The sequence below is a fragment of the Halichoeres trimaculatus genome, unplaced genomic scaffold (assembly GCF_033239565.1).
Source record: "Halichoeres trimaculatus isolate MK-OKI-2021-1 unplaced genomic scaffold, fHalTri1.1 fHalTri1_scaffold_3, whole genome shotgun sequence".
In the NCBI taxonomy this organism is placed as follows: Eukaryota; Metazoa; Chordata; class Actinopteri; order Labriformes; family Labridae; genus Halichoeres; species Halichoeres trimaculatus.
In genome coordinates, this window is record NW_027437181.1 from 20,671,268 (window position 1) to 20,693,727 (window position 22,460).

At 40.6% G+C, this 22,460-nt stretch overlaps 1 protein-coding gene across 1 annotated transcript; it reads left to right on the top strand.

Moving 5' to 3' along the window:
* The first annotated feature begins 293 nt into the window (after nucleotides 1-293).
* Nucleotides 294-22,342, top strand: tent4b (terminal nucleotidyltransferase 4B). Its single transcript, XM_074666785.1, has 12 exons — nucleotides 294-1,221; nucleotides 13,399-13,522; nucleotides 15,026-15,072; nucleotides 15,757-15,877; nucleotides 17,862-17,969; nucleotides 18,216-18,344; nucleotides 18,532-18,745; nucleotides 18,875-19,001; nucleotides 19,226-19,329; nucleotides 19,522-19,742; nucleotides 19,860-20,006; nucleotides 20,141-22,342. Exons 1-12 carry the CDS (start codon nucleotides 659-661, stop codon nucleotides 20,294-20,296), a joined length of 2,061 nt encoding a protein of 686 aa, XP_074522886.1. The 5' UTR covers nucleotides 294-658; the 3' UTR covers nucleotides 20,297-22,342.
* Nucleotides 22,343-22,460: the final 118 nt, after the last annotated feature.

Here is a 22,460-nt window from a genome sequence, read left to right on the forward strand (position 1 = left end):
TAAAGCTGTTGATCCTAAAAAGTGTCTACCATATGAGTTGTTAAGGCATTAAACCCAAAATGTGGGTAAAATCCTGGAATGTGTAAATAGATCATCTAAAAATCTGTGTTCTTTATTCATTAGCATGAGTTAGATAATATATCAGGTAAGAGTTTTCAACAGACACCTTGCCCATTACACTTCGATGAAAGACAGATAAATCAGACATTGTTATGTAACAAGAAACAGTTGTCTGTTGCGTAACAAATATCAACCCGCCCCTTTAGTTCGCTCATGCGCAGTACTAACGTACACTCCGCCATTGACGGACCCACGATCGGAAGGAAAGGGTCAGAGAAGCACTTCGACAAACAGCTGCTGCACGTTTCAACTGGCTTTCACCTCAACTTTGGCTTGAACAACCATTTTCAGTGTTAGACCTACTGTTGTCTATTTCCTGTGGAAAAAACTGGTTGACAGCTGTTTTAGTCGTCACTTTTAAGAAACGTGTATATTTTTTTACAAGAAGTAACGGGCAGCGGAGAACCACAGCTAGCGGCTGCAATAACGAGGCTACAGCAGGCTAGCTAACGCTAGCTAGCGTCCTGGCTAGCTGCACACGAGCTGAGCACGGCTCGTTGGTGGGGAGGGGGGGACCGTGTGCCTACAGTGTCGTTTGATGGATCCGAGAATCGCCTGGTTTCAACCAGAACAGCGTGGTCCAGCTAACAACCTGTGGATGCAGATTTGGGAGACAACACAAGGACTCGGATATTTGCATGTAAATAACAGCTTCACGACCGGATCTCAGTGTACGCCGAGCTATAAAGCGACTGTGAACGGAGCATCGGGAGCCGTCATCACCAGCAGAAACGGGGCACCCGACTCAAACACCGGTAGCAGGGACGCCAGGACTCAGGGGATGTCGACCTCAATGGGGGACGGGGAAATAACGGAACAACGGGACTTTATACCACTGGAAACCAATAGCAACCACAACAACCGATCCCCTGGCAGGGGCGGTGTCGTTGGAGGGGGGCAGCAGCAGGGCAGCGGGGTCGCTGTACTGTGGAGGGGGCTGACAGACGGACACCCCAACAAAAGGAAAAGAGACAACAAAGCTAGCACTTTCGGATTCAATTCCTGCCTCTTGAACAGCGGCAGTGGCTTCAACACAGGAGGCTATGACGGTTACACAGGCACGCCATGGAAAGCCAGGAACTACTCTGAAGGAATCATAGGGTAAGAAAGACTTGACAAAATTGATCACTGTTGCTGTAAATTCTGTGAGCATCGGTATTATCTCCAATCCCCAAAGAGCAAATCTGGTAACCAGTAGTCACCAAACGTATATCACTATTTTTTAGCACATGTACATTGAGAAGTTGTAAGTTTCACCCCACCCACCTTTTCATCCCCACCCACCGAACTCAATGGTGGATAACTTAATGCTGTTATTGACAGTTATGTGATTCTGATGACGTCAAGCTTTTACTTAATCACAAATTTAACACATGTATGTGAGTTTTTCTGAGTACTGCTCAACTCTTCTCCTACAAGTCAGATGTTAGTGTCATCATTTCTCTACGATTTGACAGCTTGAACCATTTGTAAATAATCAAAAGACAACTTTTCACACTATTTCTAGTGTGAAAAGTTGTGTGAAAATGTGACACTGTACTTCTAGTTCAATCAGATATTTTCTAATAAGTTCCAGATTTTTATTTGGCTCACTGATATAGAGACGGGTAGTGTTACTGAAATATGTATTGTCACAGAGCTGTTAAAGCAGGTCATTTTCCTTATTAAAATATAATACAAAATTAAAACAGTAAAAACATGTTATACAAACTCCCATCCAGTCATTGGGGCCAGTGTGCCACTTAATTAGTGTTTTTACTGTTAATATTATGGTGGGGCACAATACCATTGTACTTTTACATTATGGGTTGGAGTATGCAATCCAATACTCAATACTCTTTTAATACCAAACTTTTTTCTCTGTCTGAGTACATTTATTGAGTGGTATTTGTAATTTTACTACATTAGAAGGTGTTACTACTACTTCAATGCTTCATAATGTTTACATAAAATAGTGCATCTACAACTCTTCCTTAGGAATGTGTTGAAATTTAACATCCAATCAAGACCAGAAATAATTTTAGTCCGGTCATTTCAAGAAAAACATTGCTTCCTAATAGTTTGATCATCACAAGGTGAAAGAGTTCATGAGTTAAGTTTCAGTGGTTTTTTTTTAATCAATATGTGGTGTATTGTATGAAGACACTGCAGCAAGCTGGAGAAAAGCTTTTCTATCCATTTTGTTCATCATATAAAAAAAAACTCACTTTACAAAACAAACATTATATTTACATTACTTTCTCTTTCAAAAAAAGACTAATGATATAAGATCACATTAAGACAATAAGAAATTTTGAATAACTAGTTAACATCACTCATTTGTTTTTTTACCAATCTTAAAAGATTTGTTCCTGTGGTTGCAGTTTGGAGAAACACTTGTGGTTTGCTCTAGTAGTGGTTAGCTCTGAAGTGCCTTGATAAAAAGGACATTTTTGCAAACGTAAACACATTTTAGATCTCTTTTTGTCAAAACCAATGTTTTCATAATCTAGCATGTAGTGGTGCTAAGATACAGGCAAAGTATCGGTAAGGTGGCAGATAACTCAACCACGGTGCACGTTTGAAGTGTTGCCTTTCACTTGATGAATGAAAGCTTTTATTGAATTAACTGGTTCTTTATTTCAATGAGCAGTTAAGTGAAAAACATACGACACGGTCTCATTCAGTGAGAGCACTCAGCTGTGCTTACACTGCTGCTCATACTAGGGCTTGTCTCGGTAGTATTTAGTCACATGGTAAAACAAATGCACAAGATATGTGTTACCTAATAATTACTACATTGAGTTCTTTGCTCCTCCGTGTTTTAAACCTATTGTAAGTGTGCTTGTGTGTGTGTTGGGGGGTGTTATAGTGGGTGGAGCTCTGTTCCAGAGATCTTTTACTTGCAGAGATTTCCCCTTCCCCACCTATTCATATGGACATGTGGAGACACGCAGAACAGCAGAGTGGAGCTGAGTGTTTGGTTGATCCTCATTTATAGCTATGAGGGAGCTTGTGTGTTTGCATAAGGACATTCTTTAGTGATTAGCTCTGCTAATACCAGAACCTGAAGCTCACAGCTTTGATCACACTTACTACCACTGAGGACTCTCTGTCCCACTACACTCTGCTCATTCACAATGCCAGTGTGCTCTGTGGAATTTCAGGAAATGTATTTCGAAATGCCTTTGTGTAGGCTTGCACCATGTAAGTGGATATCAGAGCTGTTGTAGTTAAGTGGGGTTAATTCTACATTTAATCTCCTCTTGAAATGCCTTTGTTGTTACTTGGGAGATGTATATTTCACTGTTGGTTAAAGTGCATGTAGATCTGTGATCAGTCAAACAGACCACAGCACATTGAAGGCTGAGCACTCCCTCAGATTCACACAGAAGTCGGTGTCATGGATGTGCTTTCCCTGTGCAGTGTAATTTTTTTAAGAAGATAAGCCCAGCTTCAGCATGGTTGTTGCAGTCCCCTATGATCGATTTTTTATTACTTTGTTGACGTTCTGCGTCACATGGGATGTAATGTAACGCTACGTTACAGAGTAAAAGAAAAGCTTCACATGCTCTGCAGAAATCTCTCTGAGGTTTAATCCTGAAAGATTTGTATTGCTGTCAGGGACTGAAATGGAGTACCTGAATGACAGTGCCTTATCAACTCTGCAAATCTTTGCAATTTGTTAGTGGTTTCTAAACAGAACCAGTTCTCGATTCTCAATCCAAGCAAATGGTCAGGTAAAGATGCAGTACCAATCCTGATATGGGGCATCTCAGACTCAAAAAGTTAAATATCCTCTATTCAACCCAGCTCAATGCTCTTATGTGTTTACAACAACCATGTGCATCCATTGCATCATCAGCACCAATAGAGATGAAAAAGTAGAGAGGAGTTGGAAGATATGTCATGCTTTTTTTGCTAACAACACTGGTACTTAAACTTGCTTATTGCAAGTTGCCATTGTATATCCACACCTGAGGTTTACAGTGAAATTCTAATTCCTGTTAGTATTGATGAGTTACCTGCCACACAGCCTTAGACAGTCAAAACAGTGATAGAGCAATTTTACATGTTTTATGTCATTTTGTTTACAAAACTAGAAAAGTCAGAACTTACCAAAATATAGTTTTCAGTCTGGTCGTCATATTAAGGAACAGAGAAAGTTAAAATAATTCTGTTTTCAGATCAGACCAGCAAATACCCAAGCCTATATATTTGTTCTGGTGTTAGGACTCAAAAGGTTTGATTGGTGCATCCCTGTTTTCTTTAAAGCTGACTTGTAGGTACAGCTTGACTGGTTCAGTGTTATTGACATACCGGTAATCACTCCTTACATTATAGGATTATTTTAACTAAAATAACACAAAAAGGCAGGTTACTATAGATGTGCATGGTTGAAGCCTTAAATCTTAAAGAGCACACCCAGCTGAAAAAAAACAGACATGCTGACTAACAGTTGTTGGAATATGGGAGTATTCAAATCCAAATGCATGAAAGCACATTTAAAAACAACAAAATGTGGTCCAAATAGCTGTACAGTAAACAATAAAGGAAACAAAACACAGATGCTGGAAAAAAATAAAAACTGGAGAACATAAAAGGATCAATTGGGATTAAAAGCCACATTTTCAAGCAGAGTTGAAACATGTAAACTACTCTCTATTTCAATTAAATTAAATAGTTATCTAATTTCATCATCTGTTACCTGTAATAGCAATGTATTGACAATAATATGCCTTAAAGATCTGTTGGTGTTTATGAACCATTCAATTATTTGAGTGCACGCGGCACGCCTAGAAAGAATGCAGTCATTAAGTAATCAAGTTGATTTATGACTGGTATTAACTTCATTATTCACAAAATGCAGGTGGAACAGAGTATGAAGACAGAAGAACTCTTCAGCACGTTTTTCAGTGGGACTGTCTTTGCACTATATTTGGCGATGAGCTTTGCCGGCGAGGCTGAGGCATGTGCTTATTTGTGTTTTACACTCCCCCTGTCTTTCTGGAATGGAGAAGGTCCAAGCAGGCAGAGTGCCTTATGATGGAAAAGGATCACTGTTTACATGCTCCACACAGGCACACTTCCACAAAACAAAGCCAATCCTCTGAGAGGGAAACCTGAGCCCTTTCAGTGTCTGGCCAATCAGATTGCAGCTTGTAAGGGAGTTTTCCACCACAGTGCTAGTGGTGTGCAACACTTATTCCAATTCTTGAGCTAGTTTAGCCTCAGAGAGCTGTGGACAATTTCTGATGAAGTGATTCTGGTCCTGTGTTGTAGATTTTACTACAAAATGCTCAGAGAAGCATGAGGGGAGGCTGAGTTTAAGGCGAAAGGTGACTCGCTGGAAGAGCCTGTTGCTCTTGATGTATTGGCCAATGGCAGTTTTAAAAGGAATTTTAGGCATTAAAGCTTAAACCAAATTTATATGTGCACCAGTTTCTTCACAGTTGGACTCCAAAGATCAATGTCTAATTTTACAGCCACACATTTCATCAGGCTTTCCATTACACCTAGAATTGCGAAAAACCTAAATATTGCAATAAAAATGGTAATGGAAAGACCAGAGTTTCCAGAAACCTCTAAAATTTTGATAAAAAGTTTCAAATTAGGTGGTTTTGCCAGAAGTTTTGTTATTGAAGTTTATTGCAAAAGTTCAATGGAAACACCTTTTTTCACTAAAAGCATGTCACAGTGTCATGACAACGCACCTCCTTCACCTCCTTGGCCATGATCCTTTTCCAAAAGTCTGTAGTACATGTCCACTGCCACACATATGACGTCTGGCGTTCATATTTTAACAGCTTTCCTGTTAGTTCTGTGTTAAGTGCAGATGTTTGTATTTCTGTCGGTAACTAGTGAAGGCATCAGGAAGGGAGCGGGTCAGAGTGAGAGTGCAGCAGGAGGGAGGGGCAGAGGCGTGTGTGTGTGACTGTGAGAGAGCAGTCGAGCTGGAGTTGATTATTTTTATCCAATGTTTTGTTCCTACCTGTTTTGAGATGGCATGGTCACGGTCGACAGTTTGACCAGTGAATAAAAACACGAATGTTCACAAATCAGCATCATTATCAAAATCGGTGCAGTGTCACGACAAATTGTACCTATAACTTAACCAAAGTCGTGTGCAATTCTAGTGGTTATGGAAACAGCAGCTAGTGAGAAACAGCTGAGTGTTGGCCTACACAATTGGGTATTACCTGTTTTCTTTGCCTGCTGTGACGCCAGTAGGTTTGAGTCCCTGAGACTCTGAATTTTCATTATTGTTAGTAAATGCAACCTTCAAACTGGACTCCTCCTCAGTGGATCAGTGCCAGCAGCATCACCTCCAGCCAGAGCTGCATTAACACACTCACTAGCCCATCAACCACCTGTAACATCACGTTTCTACGTAGGAGAAACTAGAGAGCCATGCACCAGAGTTGGTATGTTAGCACAAGCTAATAATTCAAATTTGACACATACCTGGTCAGCAGAAAGCCATCTCGAATCGCTCTTCGTCCCAAGCTGCTCTCCAAGTGCCCGACAGTAAGTGAAAGTCCAGCCAGGCTTCACCCTCGTTTAGGAAGCTGTTTGGTGTTTCATTTTGCTTTGGTTGCATCATTCTTCCTCTGTGATACATCCACTATCATAGCTGCTCTGACTAGCGTCCACTCACGATCACTAACACGCAAAGTCATTTGTGCGCTGGGTGCTCTGTGATTGGCTGATGTAACCACACTTACTCTCCACCCAGAAACATCCCAGAAGAACCAAAACATCAACATACAGGCAATGAAGGTTGAGACAGACACTGACAGATATATATAGACGAATGAGCAGGATTACTCTTGCAGAAATTGCCATGTTATTTTTTTTAGGAAAATCCTGCAGACTCTACCTTAGAGATATAAAGGTAGTATTTATAGCAAAAATGACACTACAGCATGTAAAAATGTAAAGATATGCTCTGGCAGACTTGGTAAGGTTAAATGTGCTCCACTGGAGTTGCCAGCTTTACTTATTGTGTAAAAGTTATACTTCTGTTTATTTCTTCTTGCAGCCTCAAATCCTCACGGGTGTGTCGAATGTCTCTCAGTGTGTAAAGAAATGCTCCTTTTGCCCAAAACAGTTGGAGTGATTGAATTTCCTGCGCCAAAATGATTTCAGTGGAGTTCGGTTTGGAAAACTAGTTTGGAGTGGTGGAGCAGAACATCATTTGCAGGCTAATGAAATGTGTGGTTAATTGCTCGCTGATGAGAAGCTCTGGCTCCTGCTTTTATTGCCGTTCTCTGTCTTTATGAAATTTATGACTCCTAGCATTAGCACACAGATAGCACTTCTGTGACCAACACTCCACTATTAGAAGTATGGCTCACTCAGTCTCTACTGCCTGGAACGTCACTCTCCCCCTCCCAGTGCCTGCTGGCTGGCTCTCAGCCAAAGCATGTAAGCATGTGGAGAGAGAAACCGTCATGCTGTTCGTTTGGACTGTAGGTGAAACAGCCCCCCCCCCTCAACAGCACGTGTGGGCAGCTCTCCATAACTCAGCCCTGCCATGTGTAGTGAGGAACGCTTTTTTCTTTTTTCCCTCTTCTTCCTGTCCAATGGAAATCGTTCCCATGCTGCAGACCGGTGCAGCCAGCAAGCAGCACACAACTGTTTTTTTCCCCCAGTGTGTCCAGACCGTGACCTTCTCCGCACATGTACAAAATAACAACACTTTGTCACTTTTCTTTTGTTGTGTTTAAAAAAAACAGTAATGTGCATATTATTACTCACATTAGTAGTAGGGTACTTGTACTTTGCATGTTTACTCTACCTTAACCAGCCTGTCAGCAGCAGTTAGCAGAGCCAGGACTTCTGTGTAACTGGAGCTGTTTTGTATTACTGGCCAACACTTTGCACCCCTGATCAGTTCATTGATGAAACATTAATGAATCTGCCATCTGTGAGACACCGACACCTCACCAACCCCCTGTTAGAAAAGCGGTTTGTGAACACTTGTTTTCCTTCCTCTCAGCTTAAACAGATCAGTGTGACCCAACACACACCAAACTTCCAATATCGCCACGGCTCAAAATCAGAAAGCATACAAAACAGAGTTGTGATGTGTCTCTTCTTGTGACTTAGCCTATTGTGTTTTATTCATCTATCACATCCCCTCGTCATGTGTGTCAGACAGGTGCTGTCAGCATAAACTGTCTCTTAATTCTCTCTCTTGTTTTAGAGTTTAATTTAGACATGCACCGATCAATCAGTGCTGATTTCCTTAATTCTAGGGGATCAGTGATCAGCCCATCCTTACATATGAAACTGATCTTTTATATGTCCAGGAGGGTCTGACAGCCAGCCATTGTTGCTTCTTGCTCTGAGACCTAAAACTCAGGACACTTTGTTGTTTAAGGTAAAACATAAAGATTTTATTGTTTCACAGGTATTCTTCAATGATTTTCAATAAAACAAGATTGGAAAATTGAAGGCATATGCTGTCAGTTATAAGAATAAAACATAAAAATCGTCAAGTCAGGCTTTTTAAAGATTGGTGATCGGGCAGAAAATTATGATGGGTGCACCCCTAGTTTAATCCTCTTCCTGCTCTGCAGATGCTTTGACACACACCTATGTACCACTGAGCTGAAAGTCTGAGCTGTCAGTGAGAAGTGCTCAGCGAGATGCAACAATAACCCCTTTCTCCTTCATCCTACCCAACAGATGGCCTTCCTTCACATGAGGGCATTTCAGCACCACACCCAGCCCTGCCTCTTCCCCTCATTCTCTGACTCTCTCTCTTTCTCTCTGTGGGACATTTCTTATCCTCCAAATTCTCCTCTGATCCAACACTGACTGACTGAATAATAGGGCTTCATCTAAAAACTATTCTGGTCCATCAACAATATCAGAATGATTGTAGACCAATAGGATATTGACTTTCACTCTAACCTAATGTTTCTTATTTAGTGACTTTCTCTTTTAAATTTGAAACATGTTGTATTGGCTTCTGTGAAATTGGAGCAATGAGTAAAGTGTGTTGGCAGCCATAGGTTCTGTTTACAAGTTATTACCTGGTCTTTGTTTTGTGTGTGCTTTCTTCAGCAGAGATAGGAATGATGTGAGATGTCTCACTCCGCAGCAATTCATCTGCTTCAAACGATCCAACCAATTTTGTCATCTTTTGTTTTTTTGACCATGTTTATGAAAGACTTTTCTCTTTTCTCTCTTTATTTCATTTTACAAAGCAGACTCTGTTGCAAGTTCCTGTTTTCATTCAGATCAAGTGTTTTATTTGTGTTTTTATTCATACAAATTTTCCTTTAAGCCTCCATAAAAGTAGTAAAGAAAACATAGATGGTTCATAAAACACTCTCTGTCAGTTACACCCGATGAGAACGAGTACTTTGTGAACAAAAAAACATTTTGCAACTTGCTTGGTGAGCTGAGCTTTTGTGTATATAAATTTATACTTAGCACAGCAATATCTCATGATGCACAGTGCTACAGTGGCACAGGTCCCATGACAGGAAAATTAGTCAATACCCTGCACAAAATGCAGACAGAATTGATAAAATGATAGATAAAGTACATACTATGTGATATTGACACTTGACAAGGCTATGCTGTGTCTATCTTGTGTATTAGGGGTTTTCTGCATGTATAAAGAGTGAGTTTTCTGTTTTAAGTTGGGCTACAGGAGACATCAGAGATGCTACTTGAGGCTCTTGAAAGTTGGAGTATATTATTGTTTCCATTTAAAAAACATGCTAAAAAAAACTAAATTTCAACAGTAGTTTTAGATTGAAGCTCTCAAGCTTATGGAGACTTTAGAGAATGACGTATGTCACAACTTAAGATCATTGACAGCATATCAGTGGTTTACTATCCAAAGGGTCTAAAGTGTTTTTATCAATCATTACAGCCCTTGCCCCCTCTCTCTGCTTTCCTTCACTGAGATGTAAGTCATACTTTGTCAGTTGGTGCTGACTGCATGGCTCGCTTCATTTCAGTGACACCAGATAAATTATGCCAGAAGGAAATACATTATGAAAAGAAGTGCCAAGAGGGAGAAGGAGCATTTTATTTGAGCTCCTCTAGGAGCCACAGCACTCTGGAAACCTGTTCCATGAGATTACATAACATTACAATGATATATGCAAGAGGGATTATCGGATAAGCAGTGCCAAGAGTGCATGTGCTCCCAAGGCACAGGGGCAGGGCTTGAGATGTAATCTGAGCCAAGGAGGTGGGGCATGAGAACTGATTTCTGTGCTTGCTCTCATCATGTGAAGATAAAGGGAGCAGTGCAGGTCAGTTTTCTGTGAAATGAAACCTATGAGTGCTGCTGCCCTGCAGTAAATAAAAACCTAAAATTTTTAATTTTGACAAATGATATTAACAAATGATGCAGGACAGGACCAAAATGAGCTGATGTGCCCCGACCATGAAATGAAAATGAATGTTGTGATGTAGGCTCTAGCTGCTGAGTTGTATTTACCCTGAAATGAAACCTAATCTCTCTACCGTAGTGGAGGCTGAAGTCTCTACAGCGTGCCCATGAGAATGAGATTAGTCATTCAAAATTTAGCGTGGTTGTCCGTTCACGTGTTGGAGGAGGGGCAGCAGATGGATGGAGGCATTTTTTTGCCTTTGACAAACACTGAATTTAGTGTTGGCTAAAACATATTGACTTTCTGTCTCTGTCTACCTGGTTTTCGTGAGACTAGCAAATAACACATTTGCAAGTCCCAAGGTGTGCACTTTGATAGTTTTGTTCTGGGAGAACGTGTTTTTTTTTTTGTTTTTTTTTGTGAGTGTATCACTACGCGGTCAGTGGACCAGCAATCCCTCAGTGCTGTGTTGTACTCTGACTTGATGCTCCACTGTCCCAGGTCACTGAGGTGATAAAGGAGAAACTGAGTCTGCTTTGAATGTCCTTAGGTTAACACCACTTGTTACAAAACTCTGAGAGTGTCACTGTCACGCACATGCTGTATTGGGGAAGTGGGGGGTTAAATGACTGTAGACTGGAGTCAGTGATAGAAAATGCCTTGAGTAAGTTGCATGTTGCTTTATTTCATTTGTAAAGGCAAAAACTCCTCTCCTCCTTCAGGCTGTTTTACATGGGAATGTAAATGTGCAGTCTTTAGCTGAGTGAATGCCTGCATGTTTGTGTTCTTATTTGTCCACCCACAGAGACTTGTCCCTGCCTGCCTGTGTGTGTGTGTGTGTGTGTGTGTGTGTGTGTGTGTGTGTGTGTGTGTGTGTGTGTGTGTGTGTGTGTGTGTGTGTGTGTGTGTGTGTGTGTGTGTGTGTGGACAAAACTGGTCAATGAAAGGTCAGCACATGTGGGCAGAGTGACCGGTTCCAAGGACAAATGTGGTACCCTTGCTCACCCTGCCTGTACGCAATACAAGTTTTATTTACTGTCACCGCAGTGGGACACAGAAGAACTTCCTGTTTTGATTTTGTTTGGCCCAACTGTTTCTCCTAAAATAAGACACAGTAAGTAAAGTAAGTCTGGGATATTGTGATAAACCTTGCTGCTTTGGGAGAAGGAAACCTTGCTGTCACAGTGGACCAACACTTACTATTCCCAGCAGAAGTTTTTCTTTTCAGCTGTTATAAAAGTTAAATCCTACAGTTAGGGTTAGTTCAAAGTAAATCAGCATATTAAGTAACCATTTTGTAACCCTGCAGTCAAAAAACTTCTGTAGCTTCTGCTCCTCTTGTTTTTAGAAGCTTTTACTGCCATGGGGAGGTTTATTCTTTTTAATGCTACTTTTCAGCTGTTGCATGAATTCATCTTTAAACTTCAGAACTGTAGGCAAAGAAGCGCCGTACTTTCTGCTGCATGCCTCACTGTCTCATGGCATGAATAATTGTTGATAACTTGGGATAAGCTAGCCTAACCTTCGAGTTTGCACCGCACCTAAATTTCTTTCTTTCTTTCTGAAGGAGTTCCCACGCTTCCCAATCCATTTTTGAGCGTCTCCTCAGTCTTGTTTTGGTTGTAAGTCCTCCAACCTGTTGACTTGAAGTCTGGCTCCATTCATTATGTCAGTTTGTTGCCGTAGTCAAATTGAACACGATCTGGTTTCGGCACAGTTTGTTTTATTTTTAAAGTCTTTTTAGATGTTTTCCGTGTACAACTTCCTGTCCCACTTGATCTGTTTTTTTGGGGGGAAATTGACACGTAACAGCTCAGGCATGCGGCATTATACTGCGACCTGCCACAGACAGGGCAGGACCACCATCATACGAACTATTCAATGTTTTTGATGTGTCATAACCCAGCTCGTCGGTTTTGACAAAAATGGACTGAAACAGGGGTTATTTAAAAACAAACAAACAAACAGAAAACTAAACTATACCAAAAAGTATTGTTGGTGTGAAATCAGTGATGTCAGTAGTGAACATGTGGGTGTGTGTGAAGGTATTATAGTGTATGCGGTGTTGAAGAGTGCGTTAACAAAATTCAAACTAAAACAATGGGTAACTCCAGCTCCCAGCCCAGGCAGAACAGAAGAGAAAAAGGAAGGGGAGAAGAACAAGAAATGCCTCCTTTTATGCTGGGTAGAGCAATGAACCCAGGTGCTCCAAATCACCCCAGCACCTTGAAACACACAGAAACAACTGTTAGTCAAAGACGACCAGCAACAGGGGTCATCACAGATGTTAATGACGATTTGAATATTGTATCGTCTTCCATTTCTAACGGAAATACTTTATTTGTTTCATTTAATGCTTCTGAGTCAAAAACTACAGGCAAGATTTTACTTCTGCTGCAATGAGGCAGACTACATTTTATACCACGCATCCTCCACTCCTCTACTCACATGCAGAGCTTTGATTAGAGGTCTAACAGAGAGATAAGGAGTAAATGTTGAACAACGGGTGCCCTGTGAGGCATGAACAATTCACAGTTTACTATGACGTGCAGAAACCGAGCTTTCATGTTGTTTGCTATAAGCAAAGTCCTGTCTCTGTGACAGCTGCTATCATTTGCACTCAGGCCCTTGGCATTAGATATTATACCTTCCTTGCTGTTTAGAAGGGGGAGTGCAGATTGGACAAAGAATGAGAGCACCCCTGGTTATGTTGTATTTCTTCTCCCTCATAAAGATAAAAGCATGTCATGGGATTTTGCTAATCACCAAATTCTTAAGTCTCTTCCTAAATCCTTCAGCAATCTTAAATGTCACTGAAAGCTGTTTGTTTTCCCAAAAGTATAAAACAGTGCTTCTTTGTTCTTTCACTTTTTTGACAACTCCTGGAAAATGACATTTTCTGACTTCTAACGGCACTGTATCTGTTTTTCTGCAGGTTGCATGAGGAGGTCAGTGACTTCTATGAGTACATCTCCCCACGGCCTGAGGAGGAGAAGATGAGGCTCGAGGTGGTGGACAGAATAAAGGGAGTCATCCACGACCTGTGGCCCAGTGCTGAGGTACAAATCACCACTAACCCTGAAACTGATCGGAGTCTTTCTCTGACTCTTGTGTGTGGAGTTATTTTAGTTTGGTCTTGATAACAGACTGGATTAAAAAGCGAGTAAGAATCGCCCCCAGCTGTTTGCTAAAATAGCTTTCTGTAACTTCTAAGCTACTTAGCATCACTATGGTTTATTTTTGGAAGTTACATGCAAAACTAATTTGTTGAGAATAACAGGTCACTTTTAGGCACTGTTAGTGCACTATTCTGATCCAAAACAAGGCCACCTTTGACTCATTGCTGTCTGCAATTTCCAACATTCAACTCCCTATGCATGTGACATGGGCCTAATAGATCTTTGCTCCTTTCTCATGTTTTCTGTTATCTCCCTGCTGCACAGTACTTTGTTTGGGACATGTTATCAGCACCACCTTGGGCATTCCTGATTCCACTGACTTAGATCCTGCCAATAGAGCAGTGTGCTTCAACTGCTCTGAGCTTAAGGGTTCCTAAATGAGAAGTATAATGCTATCCCAATCCTGCGACTATTTTTCCTTTTCCACTGTGGGTGTGATTGAGGGTAACTTGGTCAACTACTCAGTGTGATGCATCTTTGAGTTTGGAGCTTAGATGCCTGAAAAACCTAAAGACACTGGTGAAAAGTGCATATAAAAGATTGAATGGATCAGCTGTGTCAAAGGCAAGACTCTAATTGTTGGATTTTAAAAAGTTAAATTGTAGAAGAACAAAGTCAAGAAAAATACGCCTTACCTACGTAACCGCCTACAGTCATCTTATCCTTCATAGAAGTCTCCAGGACTTACTATGCTCTGGTTTACAAACATGGCTCTGCAATCAGCTTAACCTGCACATGTGACCAGGCTGTAAACCAAACTTTATACTACTGGTTAGTGGGATGTCGGGACAAGAGAGTAAAGCAAAGGTCAAGGCTTAAATCTATTTCTGTTCGGACACCAGTTTGTTCACCGGATGCTAGAGATATTTTAATGCCTGTAATGACATGAAGGTAAAGAGATCAGTGGCTTGGAGGACTGTTTAGTATGTCAACATCCTGCCAGTTTTGATTTCCTCATCAGTGACACACAGAATAACTTTCCTTTGTTTAGTCCAGAATGCGCTTTAACCCCTATCCTGAAGTGGTTGAAAATTGTCTTTCTACACCTTGTTTCCTTTTACCCCAAGAGGCTGTGAATGTACCACACCTGTGTGGTTTGTTTGGGCTTGTCATTATATCAACCCTAAGTTGAGCTTTAGTGTAATGATGTTTTTACAGGTGGGAGAACGGGTTTTGTGGTTGTGAAGTTCAGTGTGGGATAATAGAACAGTTCATAATGGCTGTGGTTACATAATCCACTAAATCCACTTCATCAATCAAAGTGAACCATCAGAGAAAAAATAGAGACGTAAACTCTAAGCAGCTTCAAACGTGATGACAATGTAAAGTGCAAACATTCCTGTAGTTAACTGAATTATGTAACTCTGTGCCTCATCTCCTTAGGTTCAAGTGTTTGGGAGTTTCAGCACAGGTCTTTATCTTCCAACAAGGTAAGACATTTGTTTTTATACCAGCCTTGAGAAGGAAACACATTTGTTCTGTTTTCATCTTTGCGCCAATGTTAATTGGTCATCTGCCAAAAATACTGAACTATGTTAAGAAGAAACTTCTCTGCCAGGCCGGTGAATTGTTTTTAGCATGGCTGATCCTGAATCCTGTTTAACACCTTATTCTGAGAGAGCACCAGGAGACAGACACCCAGCCATTCCACCTTAATTAGAGGACTCTTGACATGACACTGAGCACTTTAATGGAACTAAGCTGTTTGTGGATGTGTGAGGGTCAGTGGGTGGTGTTTGTGGTTGTGTATCTGTCTTTGTGTACTTGTACACCTCTTGTAACCGAGGCACAAAACAATTTGTTTTCCAGTACTTCAGTTAAAATGCACTAATCAGTTACAAATTGTGCATGCAAAGCTACAGTTGTGCATTTCTTGTTTGTTATTGTTGTTTACATGACTTTCTGTGTGCAGTAAATGGACTTAGTACACTCACACATACTTTGTGTTTGTTTGTTAGTCTGACTTTGTAGGTTGTAGTAATAAGTAGGGGTGGTTAACAGAAAAAAAAGGGTCTTTCTTGGTCTCCTCTATGTTGCTCTGCTGTTTAATTAGTTACCATTAATTCTTACACCTCGGACTTGGTTGAATCTTGATATTCTCTCCTCCCCATCAGTGACATTGACCTGGTCGTGTTTGGAAAGTGGGAGACCCTCCCCCTCTGGACACTGGAAGAGGCTCTCCGAAAGAGGAATGTTGCAGATGAGAACTCCATCAAAGTTTTGGACAAAGCCACGGTAATACCCACTCATAGAAGACATTTGTGGCATGCCTGTGTTTCCATCCAGACTTCAACATATTTATGATGAAGTCATGTAATAATATCAGAACTGTTCCTTTGAAGCCACAAACAGTGAAGCTCTAACTGTAAAGGCAGACTCATTTGCTCATTCTCGCATCGAAGTTGAGTCACCAAGCCTTAAGTCCAAAATGAGTCTTGAGTCCTGGGGATTCAAGCCCCAAGGGAAGAATTTTAACTGGGTCCCCATCATTAACAATGTTTCACTCTGGTCTACGCTCTGTATGAGCTTGGACTAACTTTTTGCAACTGTTTGTACGGTGGCCAGCAATAGAAATTGATCTTCATCAGTCTGGATGATTATTAAGAGAAACAAGCTGCAAAAATTGAACAATACATCTTAAAAAACACAGATGTGCTGCAAAAAACACTTAATTCAGGAAGAGGTTTAGTATTTTTCTGTTGCAGTTGTTTTTTCTGATTTGCATTATTTGGAGCAGTGGTGCACACAGGGAGGGGCAATTGCCCCCTTCATGCCCCAGTGGTACGTCCTACTTTAGACGTTCATATGATGACAAATCATGTAAATTGTAATAAAAACTGTCATATTAAGGTTGTCAGAATTTTGTGTTTAGGGCCCGAGCCTGACCAAAGTGTCAAAGGAGAAAGCCCTCTTAGAGTGCTTCGGATTATTATTCTGTCTTTCTTCTACCACTTTAACTCCAGACTGTGTGCGTTTAATGTGCCCAAAGTCAGTCAAAATTTGCTGACAAGTCAGTCGTGGCAAAAAATTTAAGAATCAAATAGTTTTGCAAAAAGACATGCTCCGTAGGGCCTCCATAGCACTCCAAAAGTAATAAAGAAAATTCAGCCCCTCCACCAACTTTTTTTTGGACCAAAATGCACACATATGTTCAGTGTCATGGCCTGAATGTATCTATACCTTCATTTTCACCTTGAAGTACAGCTTTCCTTACTGCCAACAGGAAGTCATATGTTTTACTCTGACGTACATTTTTCCTTATTTTTTAGTATATTCATTTCAAATATGCTCTAAAAGGGCCTTCACACCTTCAAGAAGCAGAAGGTCAGGTTGTGCCCCTTCTCTAGTGATGCTTCACACTCTAAAGATTATTGTAACTCTTCCAGAGGAGTCCCTGTCTGCTTCAGATTCATGTACATCATCTCTGCTTCTGTCATAGCACCACCTGCTGAAAATAGTACTACTTTCCACATACATTGTCTGATCTTTATCAAATTAGACCCACATGATCATGGTCTCTGCCTGACCTCATCTATGTATACTTCAACATCTTAGGAATGGTGCCACCTGATGGAAACAAGTAGTATTCAGTCTCATTACACCTTCAAACATGCTTCTGATCATCAACATTCTATTTAAATCTTTTATCAAGTGTCTAGAAGATGAAAACTATAAAACTCACAGCCCTACCTGGTGGTCAAAAGCAGCACTACAATGTACTCTAAGGGTAAAGTCCTCCAAGTATGCTTGTTGTAGGGGCTGGGCCTCTTCTACATTCATGGTTATTTGCTGCAGATCCTGCTGCACATGCAGCTGTAGCAACATGTCTGAAGAAGCAAATGGATGCAAAGGCCCAATTGTTGCCGCTTGTGACTTTAATTTTCTGACTGTGTTTGTTAAATATCGCCTTTTTATCCAGGATATGTTTTTTTTCAGGAAATAGATCATTTGAATGTAAAAGAAAGAGAGATGACCTTTTGGGTTATAGAGTTTCATCTTTGCCTGGGATTTTTAAGAGGAGATTAACCACATTAAGGGTTAAAGCGTTTAAGTGAAGTTTAGGATTGGATTGCTAAAGCAGGGTTTGTGTATGAATGCAACATTAAAAATCATTTGTTGAAGGTTTATCTTCAAGGGACTCAAGGCACAGCTTTATGAAGAATATTTGATCATAATGACTGATCGATATTAGCAACTGATTTGACTTCATATGTCCCAGGTTCCCATCATCAAACTTACAGACTCCTTCACCGAGGTTAAAGTGGACATCAGCTTTAATGTAAAGAGTGGGGTTAAAGCAGCACGACTCATCAAGGAATTCAAAGAGGTACGGTTTGTTATGAAAAATGTCTTTCACATCAAGCCATTCTAATAGTTTTAAACATAAATCTTTTTCCTTTTAATGGTATTAAAATATAATGAGAAGTCATCAAGCTTTAACCCACTTGCACATAATTAACAGAACTCAGAAAACATTACATAATTTTAAAACCCTTTTTTTCCTCCAGATGGAGCTGTAGACTTAAAAATGTGCTTCCACCTTATCCTTACTGTGTGTATTTAATATTTGCAGAAATATCCTGTACTGCCTTACCTGGTGCTTGTGCTGAAGCAGTTCCTGCTGCAAAGGGACCTAAACGAAGTTTTCACTGGTGGAATCGGCTCCTACAGTCTATTTCTTATGGCTGTCAGCTTTCTGCAGGTAAGACACACACAGCCCTGACGTTTATCAATGTTTTCTTCATTCTTTATCAGTTTTAGTGCTGCAAAAATGAATCAGTTAAATAAATAAAATAAACTTTGGCAAGGTATTTCATGATTGTTTGATTGACAGACTAGTTTCACATTGCAGATACAGATAACGTTTACTTATGCTGCATATTCTTCAGCTTCACTACAGGGAGGATGTTTGCAGTCCAAACATCAACATTGGGGTCCTCCTTATTGAATTCTTTGAGCTCTATGGTCGCCACTTTAACTACCTAAAAACGGGCATCAGGATAAAAGATGGAGGCTGTTACGTTGCCAAAGATGAGGTTCAGAAGAACATGATGGATGGCTACAGGCCCTCCATGCTCTACATTGAAGACCCACTACAGCCAGGTATGAACACAGGAGCTGGCTGCAGAAAGTTTTTGTGTCTTACTTTTTAAACTTCCTCTTTTAGTGTTCTGACATGTGTTTGCAATTTGTCTGGGTCTCATGTTCACACAAATTGGTTTCGTTGAATAGACAATGATGTTGGTCGGAGTTCATACGGTGCCATGCAGGTGAAGCAGGCATTTGACTACGCCTATGTGGTGCTCAGCCACGCTGTGTCACCCATTGCCAAGTACTACCCCAATAATGAAACTGAGAGGTAAGGAAACTAAGGCTATGGTCTGATTTCTAACTAATATCATGTTTTGATAGTGATAATCAGTTACAAGTCCCCTCAATGCCTTAGAGCTTACTGTTGTTGAGACTAGATTACATTAACATTGTAATGCAGGGTTTGAACATGATGAGAAATTGAGTTATTACTAGTGGCTTCATTTAGCACTGTTTGAACAGGTATGTGACCTCGCTGGTTTCTCCTTGCAGTATACTTGGCCGAATAATCCGGGTTACGCAGGAGGTGGATGAATACAGAGAATGGATCAGAAAGAACTGGGGGAGTCCATCCCCGAATGAACTGCCACTCAACAGTATGTTTACATAATCTATCAAGTCATCAATCTTTTTTAAAAGCCTTATTGCTACTGAATTGAAAAAAAATGGTGGGGAGTAAGTTTATAGCTGCGCACTTCCTGTTCAGTTGAAGTTAGCCTGTTATTGGTTGAAATGGGCCTGTGTGAGTTTAGCCCAGGACTGAGTGTGTCCCATCTGCCTTTCTTTAGGAAATGATGTCACACTGTTTGAGTCCCAGCAGCTTGATGAGTGCAACAACAATGTCCCAGAAGAGGATGACGATGAAGATGATGTTGTAGTCCTGCCGTCAGCTCCTCATAGCAAATCTTCATCCAACTCCTCCTCTCCCTCACCTTCACTGTGCTCCTCTCCTTCCTCCTCCCCACTGTCGCCTTCTTCCACATCCTCGACTTCCAGCTCCAGCGATGCGGTCAGTCTTTGAAACCCCCACCCATCCACACACACGCACAGCATGATGAGTTAACGTCCATTGTGGAAAAAGGTTGTAGTCATACCATTAACTCAACTATTTTGTTGGCTTTCCCAGGATTCTGATGTCACACCGTGTAAGACAGCAAAGCAGCGGCCTGCCCGGGGCTCCAGCACCCACAGAGAAAAGTCTGCTACCGTCAATAATCACCGGACACAGAGCCACAAAACCAGCACTCCTTCTGCAAACAACAAAGGAGGAAAGGTATGGTTCGATTGCTCATGTAACACAGATACATCGCAAGGTTAAAAAAATACAAAAAAATCTTGGAAATGTGTTCAACTAGAAATATACATGTTACTGCTTTCCACTAAAGTTTACCTGTGTTGTTTCCACAGGCTAAGACACCTCGTTCCCACCAAAAGAGTGGCCACGGACAGCAGAGCTCCTCCTCCAGTACCAAGAGTCATCAGAGCAACAAACCTCACCACCAGGGCAACAGTAAGAAGAGGAAAAATGTGCGGGACTCTACACATAACGACCTCTGCAGATAGGGGTTACCCTGCCTGCCCCTTATCCCCACCCTTCGTCCCCGTCCTTGTCTGCAAATGACTGACTGTCGTGTCCTACTTTTGCTGCCAGACTCCAGCCTCAAGAGGTTGATAGAAGTATTAAAACATCTGCTGTCTTTCCTTCTGTCAAGCTTTCGGGGTGGCAAGCAAAAATGTGAGCAGAAAAGAAGAGCAAAAAAAGAATTGTTATAGGAAATGGGGTTTAATTTCTTGAACTTGAACTGAAATTGCAAAGGATAAATGCACATTTCCTTCCTCAAAGCCTCTTTTATGGAGCAGTTTTTCCTTCCCACAGCCAGCAACTACACAACATGGCTTTTGCGCCTCCTGCTGTACAGGAATGAACAGGTCGGTGTCTGGAAACTACTCTGGAGTAACACCTGGAACTGCTGGCTGGAAAATAGGAACAAAAATGTGATAAAAAAAAGAAGGAATGGCTTAAATTGTAAAAAAAAAGAAGAAAAAAAAGATAAAAATGTTATGTTGTGAAACAGAGGAATATCTACACAGATTTTTTAAGATGCTAACTTACAAATGCAATCAGTAACAGTGGGACATAACTTATGCATGATATTTTTTTGTTGGTTGATTTTTCTGTTTGTCTAATCTGTTTTATGTCTCAACAGATTATACAAAGATTTGTACAAAAAAAACATACGCAAAAATGGTTTAAAAACTTAAGATGAAAATGTTTAATATTACCTTTTTACAAGATATACCGATTGAAGACATGTAAATGTGCACATGTTGTGCCCGCAGCTTTTTGGCTGAGGCCAGGAGCTGACTTGGGTCCCATTGCCAACATACATCATCAGCATATTCTTTTCCTCCTGGTTGCTCTCTGTGAGTGTGCTACAGTGTTAACAGTTAGCCTTCAGTGAGCCAGTGCTCACATACAGCCCTATAGATGTCTGGATGGAGCCTAATAGCACAGCTACAGTGTGTAGATGCTTTCAAGAATATACAATTAAGATAATAAGGAGGAGAGATAATGGGTTTTACTGAGAAATCCTACACTTGAAAAATGTTTAAAAACACAAACTGTGGGTGAAAATCTGTTCCTTTGGTAACTTACCCATCACAGAATCATTTGTATTGTCAAATGTATTTATTTTTTATTAATTATATGAAAATAGTATGGATAAATGTTTAATTAACATTAGAGCCCATATCTATGCGTCCTATATTTGAAATGAAAGAGGGAAGGATATATACTCTGGTACAGTAATGCCACCTTAAATATTTTTGGCTTGTTTTTTTCCAGTGACAATTGAGTGACCAAGTTACTTTGAAAAGTTAATGAGACCATTTTACAAATTCTCGGGAGAATTTTGTTGTAATATGTGGCTGGTCTACTTACTTTAAAAGGGAGCTGATTTTTATTTTATTTTGTAGAACTATGAGAGCAACTGACATCTGATGCCCTCACCCACCCTCTGTTGGTGCAGTACATCTACTAACCTGTAGAGAGAGTCATTGCTCCAAGTCCTTGTCCACAGAGTATGGGCTGTATACTGCATTTGGATTGATGTAATTTGAGCTTTTCTTTTTCCCAACTGTCTTCACATATTTGAACTTAAGGAGCAGCTGCACATAGACAACTCATTGAAATGATATTTACTGTGGGAATTTACTCACCAAAGCACACAACAACCCCTTTGTATTGTCTCTGAAATGTCACAGAAATGGCACACAATAAAACCAAACCAGGAGCCAGCAATAACTAACACTTCACATCGTGTATGTACAGGATGCTCACAGCTGAGTAAGTGAAGCACATTGATCAATGCTTGAACATACAGCCGACTGTATTTGGTGTTGAAAGGTTGACAGTATTGGTTGTTGTCTCTCTGGGGTTGAAATGCAGTATATAAGTGCTAGTCTTGTGGCAGACTGAATGAGAAAGGTGAATGAAGTTAGCTGTGCCATTTGAATGTCCACTTACATCCCTCTTCACTGCAGGAAGGTTTCAAACCCAACTGTACTCATCTGAAACGTTGTTCCTTGCAGCTACAATTCATGCAATAAAAACAGTATAATTTAACTGCGTGTTGAAACATGTTGCTGTTTGGTATGAGTTCTTACTATTTCCTCTCACATTTGGTAATATATATTACATTAAAGCTGTACAGCGTCACCGTCTAAG

Bases quoted from the DNA above. Each gene is read 5' to 3' on its own strand.
- tent4b (XM_074666785.1), top strand. From the start codon at position 659: ATGGATCCGAGAATCGCCTGGTTTCAACCAGAACAGCGTGGTCCAGCT. The intron at 13,523-15,025 runs GTACAAATCACC...TCATCTCCTTAG, and splicing joins ACCTGTGGCCCAGTGCTGAG to GTTCAAGTGTTTGGGAGTTT. The intron at 15,073-15,756 runs GTAAGACATTTG...CCTCCCCATCAG, and splicing joins GGTCTTTATCTTCCAACAAG to TGACATTGACCTGGTCGTGT.